This window comes from Athene cunicularia (assembly GCF_003259725.1).
Source record: "Athene cunicularia isolate RWA chromosome 26 unlocalized genomic scaffold, athCun1 chr26_part2, whole genome shotgun sequence".
NCBI classification, from domain to species: Eukaryota; Metazoa; Chordata; class Aves; order Strigiformes; family Strigidae; genus Athene; species Athene cunicularia.
Genome location: NW_020799137.1, coordinates 2,097,725 through 2,104,808, shown reverse-complemented (window position 1 = coordinate 2,104,808; position 7,084 = coordinate 2,097,725). Strand labels below are relative to the sequence as shown.

The 7,084-nt window shown below is 46.4% G+C and overlaps 1 protein-coding gene across 1 annotated transcript; it reads left to right on the top strand.

The window, feature by feature from the left end:
- The first annotated feature begins 325 nt into the window (after positions 1–325).
- On the top strand, positions 326–5,626 carry LYZ (lysozyme). Its single transcript, XM_026864411.1, has 4 exons — positions 326–3,567; positions 3,915–4,073; positions 4,311–4,386; positions 4,786–5,626. The coding sequence occupies exons 1-4, from the start codon at positions 3,411–3,413 to the stop codon at positions 4,844–4,846; spliced, it is 453 nt and encodes a 150-aa protein (XP_026720212.1). The 5' UTR covers positions 326–3,410; the 3' UTR covers positions 4,847–5,626.
- The last annotated feature ends 1,458 nt before the right edge of the window (positions 5,627–7,084 follow it).

Below are 7,084 nucleotides of genomic sequence, written 5' to 3'. Positions count from 1 at the left end.
ACATATACATAGTCTACCCCCGCCTCCCCTCGCTTCTCATGGTAATCAGGTCTCCTCTTCTTCTTCGCTGACGAACTTTTCTCCTTATCGCTCTGCGCAGCCTCAGTTGTTCTCTGGCTTTCTTCCAGTCCAATGTTTTGGGGTTGTCTGTTTTTCAGAGACTAGGAGGGACTTCTCTTTGGGCTAGGAGTTAATCACCTAGCAACGTTATCAGTACTTGGTATGTCTTTTTCGAACAGTCCCATACGCCTCCCCTTGTTTTTGCGCAGGCCTTGCACCATCAATCTAAGATTGTTTAGACTCCCTGTCTCACAGAGCACTAACAATTCACTTCCTCTCTGGCAGAGGAAGAATACAGGTCTGAATATGTGATTCCAAGAATCTCTTTTCCCCCATGGGAAACTGCCATGAAGGGGAAAGGTACCCAGAGCAGCTTCTAAAACTGAAATGAGGACCTCCTGAGAACATGAGTGGTACAGTCAGATATGTGGGAAGCTGCACAGGTGTGACAGGAAGCCTCTGTGGATGAACAGGGAAAAGAGGGAGGTCAAACACACACACAAAAGATGAAAACAGGATGCAGAGGGTGTAAGGAGGGATGAGCTACCCAGAAAGGATATAGAGACATTGCCCAAATGGAGCTGGCATTTGGAAAGCTAAGTTGGAAGTGGAACTATTGAGGGATATGAAGGGTAACAAAAAGGGTTTCTAGACGTATGTGGGCAGCAAAAGGAAGGCTAAGGGACATGTGGGTCCATTGATGAATGAGGCAGGGGACCTAGTGACAAATGATTTGGAAAAGGCTGACCTCTACTTACTGAATTCTTGGCTTCAGGCTTTACTGATGCAACCTGCCCTGAGGTCCTTGTGCCACATGACAGAGTCTGTAGAAGAGAAATACTACCCACAGTAGGGAAGATATGGTTAGGGACTGTAACTGTCTAAACTTCCACTTCTTTCTGTAACACACAACGCTGGCACAGACTCGACCAGGTCCGTAGTGGGAGAAAAAGTGTGTGATAGCCCCGCCAAGGCCAGAGCTCCCATAGTATGTGGGACATGCCACCCACTAGCACTGTGGTCAGCTTCACTGATGTGGTGCATCACTGGTGTGTGTCTCAGGACAGTTCATCCTTCATCAGCTTGTACTGTGGAAAGTATCTATGAAAAAAGCTCACTTGCAAAGATTGTGAGGAGAAGCATTCACTGATTTGCTGGAGTAAATCTGACAGTTTTGGGGTAACAATTATGTCTTTGTGTGACTCTGCTCTGACATTCCTCTAACTATGTCTGTGAGCTGCCCATCCAAACAATACTCTCCCAGCAAGCAGAGATAACCATCGTTATTTCTTTGGTTTGCCTCATTCTACTTCTATCAGTGAAACTGAAAAGGGAGAACTCTTTACAAGCAAAGATACAACCAAAATTTCCATAAAGACATTAAAAGCCCAGTGTGAGGTTGACACCTGAGTAATTTCTCCCAAGGCAACCTCCCATGGCAGCAACATTTCCCATCTCAAGCATTTTTCATCTTGGGACCTGGGGTCTCCTTTCCATAGAGTTGCTCAGTGATTTGAAAATGCCAGACAAGTGCATGGAGAAAGAGTTTCTACCACAGCTCCTGCCAGGAGCCTTGAGACACTCCACCATGACTCAGGAAGAAACATGGAGTGCTGGGAAGAGTGGAAAGTTCCCAGCTTTGAGCAGGACTTGGTCCTGCCAGGCACGGGGTGGACAGGGGCAATGGTTGGTTGAGGCTCCAAGCAAAAAGTCACTCATTACAGGAAGGAGGTAAAGATTTATGTCAATTCACAAGCCAATTTTGAAAGGAATGGTTAATTAGATGGCTGACCTAAAGGAAATTGCACTACTGGAAAAGGCATTGTGATAAGATAACTGTATAGTAGTGGAATTTGTATAATAGACAATGACACTTTTATTATTCTAATACAGAATAAACACAATCATAATAGAACTAATATAATGTATAGTTAGAGTGCCAATATTTTTTTAGGACATAGGATGGGCTGAAGTACTTCATGCCACCTGTACCTTAGCCTTCAAATGCAAGAGCTGCTTGCAGGTCTCCACACCTGCCAGTGAGATTCAGAGGGCTACACATGCTCTAGACTTGACATTAGGAAGCTTTTCTTCAGCGAGAGGCTAGTCAAACCCTGGCACAAGCTTCTTGGATGGGTGGTAGATGCCCCAAGTCTGTCAGTGTTTAAGAGGCATTTGGACAATGCCCTTAATAACACAATTTAACTTTCAGTCATCCCTGAAGTGGTCAGGCTTTGGATTAGATGACTGCTGTAGGTCCCTTTCAACTGAAAATAGTCCATTCCATTCCATTTCATTCTAGTCTATTCTGTTCACAGTAGCTGAAGCTCCATGTAGGAATGACTTAGAGATGCTGGACACTCACCAGTCCATAATACCCCATGGGATCCCTCTGAAGGTGCTACAGGATACAGTTAATATCGTTGTGGCTACTCTCCACCATCTCTGGAAAGCAGTGATACTTTGAGATGTACTCAGTCGCTGGTAAAAAAATCAAATGTGATGCCCATGTTTAAAGAGGTGGGAGGGAAAAAAGGATCCAGGGAACTACAAGGCAGTCAGTTTCACCTCAGTTCTTGGGGGGATCATGGGTTCAGTTCTCCCAGAAGCCACTGCCAGGTACATGAAGGACAAGAAGGGGACTAGAACCAATTACCATGGACTGACCAAGGGCAAATTGTGGCTGAGCAATCTGATTGTCTTCTAAGATAAAATGGCTGATTCTGTGACTGAAGGGAAAGCAGTGCTTATGCACCTTCCCTCTTCCTAAGGCTTCCAACACAATATCCTGGATGAGAAACGCACCTTTGTTTTAAGTGGAAGTATCTGGTTCCACTCTCACATTAGATTCCCCCAGAGCCTGGCTAGGGCTCAGGGGAGAATCTCAGGGAGTTTCCCAGCTTATCTAATTGATTTATGAGCAAGGTCACACACCACGTCCCAGGGCCAGACAACTGTCTCTGTGGCCCTGTTATCATGATTATACACAAAGAAAGATAAGGATATATCCAAGATAAACATGTTTAGTATAATACCTATTAGCACAATGGTTATCAGTTATAAAATATACAGGATTCATCTATAGGTCTACTCTGGCTTAAGCCTATCATCCAAACCTTAGCACTTCAGTGCCCCACCCTTGCAGGGCTAGCATCCTCCAGTAACTGCCTTTGGCTTTTGGCCCATTTCCTCGTTGGCTCATTACGATAAAGGCCTCCCACACTACCCATGGCATGTTTGGCTAGCCACTTGAGCCTCCTCCTGGGAGCAGGAATAAAAGGCTGGAATTGAAGGCAGTCCTGACAGACAGACAACTCAAGTTGCTCTGGCACTTCCTTGCTGAGGACTGCATGATGAGAAAGTCAGTGCTCTTTTTTGGCTTTCTTCTTGTCTTCCTTGGTCTGGCTTTGCCAGGCACCCAAGGAAGAATCATCTCCCGATGTGAATTGGTGAAGATCCTTCGTAAGCATGGCTTTGAGGGCTTTGAGGGCACAACAGTAGCTGACTGTGAGTATAATGAGCTTCCACTCCATCTCTCTGCCTATACCACCCTTGTCCCTCTCAGCTTCTTTGTAATCTTTCAGCAGTTACTATTCTGTCCCTCCATTCCTTTGATTTCACCATCTCTCTTCCTCATTCACTTCCCTGCCCCCTTCTATTGCTTACACAACAAACACCCATCCAGAGCTTTATCCTTCCAAGCATTTATCCATCCATATCTCAGACTTAACAATATCACCAGTTTAATAACCTCTCCAGCTCTTCATTCATCCTTGAGCCCTTCATCTCTTTCCTCTTATTTACCCTGAGCATACCTTAATGTTCCTTCTTTGGGCTCTCTCTTCCTCCTGCAGGGGTCTGCCTGGTGCAACATGAGAGCGGTTACAACACTAAAGCCTTTCATAACAATGGTGCGAGCAGGGACTATGGGATCTTTCAGATCAACAGCCAGTACTGGTGTGACGATGGGAAGACTCGTGGATCCAAGAATGCCTGCCATATCCATTGCTCAAGTAAGTGGCGGGACAGAACAGAGACTTTCTTCATCCACTCTATGAAAGCACCCTCACAGGTCCATGACAACTCTGTAGCAGCTGCTCTGAGCATTGCTCTCCCAGGGTCCTTCTATTCATCCATCTCCTCAGTATCCCACTGCCCTTCCTGATGAACATCTTTCTGTCTGCCCACCTACCCCTGCTCTCCCTCTACCCCTCTTATCTCCATACTGACCTTTTCTCCCTTCTCTACAGAACTTCAAGATAATATTGAGGATTCTATTCGGTGTGCCAAGAAGATTGCTCGAGAGGCTCATGGCCTCAGTCCTTGGTAAGGATATCTGAAGTGGGCACTGGGGGAAAGGGGCAGAAGAGACAACAGAAAATCCTGCTATTGACTGGTGGTGGTAGTGGGGACAATGGCAGAGGAGCTGTATTTGGTAAAGTTTAGCACAGTCCTCCTCCCAGAGCTGAAAGGAGAACTGAGGAGTCCTGGCTCATGGCATCTGCTCTAACTCCCTAAATTTCCCTCCCCTCCCAGAGCTCTCCCTTTTGTTTTCTTGCCCTTCTCCCGGCTGCCTAGACTGCACTCATCAGAATTCTCATTGATTCATATCTTTCATGCCCAGTTTTCTTCAGCCAAGATTCTCAAAGACTAACCAAGTTTGTTTTTATAACCAATTCGAACACCATCTAACTCCTCAAATTACATCATGTTTTTATTTTCCAGGTACGGCTGGAGAGACCATTGCAAGGGCAGAAACCTGCGTTCCTATGTCAGGGGTTGCTAAATCACTACACAAAGAAGTGACTGCTCTCTCAGGATCACCAGTGGTGAAGGGTGAGGGTGTATGAAGCAAAGGCTAGGGAAAATGCGTGGTGTGGGGAATTAAAAGCAGTATATTAAGGTAGAAAGGGTGCTGGCTATTGTTAACACTGTGAGGACTTTGTACTACTGCAATGCAGGTAAAGAACTTAAAGGCTGATGGTTTAGTAGAAACAAAACTTAGTAGAAGTGCATTACAGGTGGAGTTTCAGCCATTTACTTGCATACTCAAGGTTTTGTTGACCTGACCAAGAGGGCTTACCAACATTCAGGGTTTCTCTGTCTCTTTCTCTCATTCATCCCTCCCTTCCTCCCACCCTCTTTTCCTCCCTCCATCTCTCCCTCCCTTACCTTCTTCTTTTATTCTTTTATTCTTTCTTATCTGTGTAGAAAATATGAAGATGAATGCATGCTGTAATAGTTGAGACCTGCATGATTGCAGCTGCCTTATAACTGGGACACAGTTGCTGACTGAGGTGAGTAGTACAGATGGCTGACAGAGAAAGATAACTATGCTTGCTCCTTAAATTTATCTGAGCATCTGCTCCTGGCTGGTGGGAGAGACAGAGCACTGAAATGTATGGACATCTGGCCAGGCTGAATATGACTTTCCTTATAATTCTTTGAAGTATGAGATCAAACACAATCTAGGAAAGATGTAGGCAGCATCTCTGTGATGAAATAATGGGTTGGGAAGCCCATTAGGAAAGGGAATTTTTTGCCATTTAGGACACGAGCCCTTTTTCCACACAAAGGCTGAATCCAGAAACAGTGCACAAACAGGTCACGGCACTGAAACGATGTTTGCTTCTTCACAGGCTTTGTTTTGCTGCTTGGTGAGCAGTGCCTGCTTTTATGTTTATGCAATAAAGGGATGTTAACTCTTGTCTTATGTTAATGTATAAACTATGAAAGGCATATTTGTTTCATGGCTGAATCTAAGAAAGAGAATATGCTCAAAGTAGCCTAGTCAGACCCTCTTTTCCAGCTACAGGGCAGACAGTGGTTCTTTCTCCCCCCGTGACCCAGGAGACCTCATTCTGTCATTAAGTAGCCCAAGGCAGAGCTATCTTACATGCTGGCTTGCATGAGTTTTTTGAGAAATTTTTTTTCAAAATTTGGTGGGCTTTTTTTAAAAAAAAACTTGTTACTGTGTTCACTGTGGGTACTTTCAATCTATTTGGGGATCTGAAAAACCTTCTGGGTTTTGGATTGTGGGTTCAACCCTGGTAAAGAGATGCTTTGTGTCTACCTAAAAATTAAGCCCATGTGTGCATTTCCAAGGGACATGCTCTACAAGAAAAGATCAGGGGCTGTGGAAGGCAACTCTCTGCAAATGAAACGTGTTCTTGCTAGGAGCTGCTGAATCCTGCCACAGCTCCATGAACCCAAGTCCAACTGGTAATGGGAGTGAGCATGGGCTCCCAGTATGCACACACATACACATAGACACAGAGGCCAACGCATCTATAGACACAGGTACATGGGTATGTGCACGCACATATTTACACATGTATGTACAGCTGTTCAGTGTGAGGAGGAGGAGGCTGAAGGGAGACCTCACCCCTCTCTACAGCTCCTAACAGGACATTGCAGAGAGGCTGGGGCTGGGCTCTGCTCACAGGGAATTAGTGACAGAACAAGAGGGAACGGCTTTAAACGCAACAGGGGAGGGTCAGGCTGGACATGAGGGAAAAATGTTTCCCATTAAGAGTGGTCAGAGAGTGGAACAGGCTGCCGAGGGAGGGGGGAGTCCCCATCCCTGGGGGGGTTTAAGGGCCGTTTGGATGAGCTGTGGGGGATGTGGGGTAGGGGAGAACTTTGTAGAGTCGGGCTGAGGGTTGGACTCGATGATCCTGAGGGGCTTTTCCAACCTGAATGGTTCTGTGATTCTGTGACTGGCCACACACAGACACACACACTCCGCACTCACAAACAACACAAGTGGCCTCATCGTGCTCCCCCCTCTGGCTGATCAGAATGAAGGTCCCTTAGTCCTTGAGTGGGAAAAAAATACACACAGACATGGGGATGTAGATGTAGGCGAACAGAGGCCACGCAGCTCTCCCCGCCTGTGCGGCAGCTGCCCTTGGATCCCGCCCGGTGTCCCCAGTCGCTGGCACCGGGACACACCGGCCCCGAGGCCGCAGCCCCCTTCGATGCTCGGAGCCCCCCGCCCGCACACGGGGTCTCAGCGGCTTGC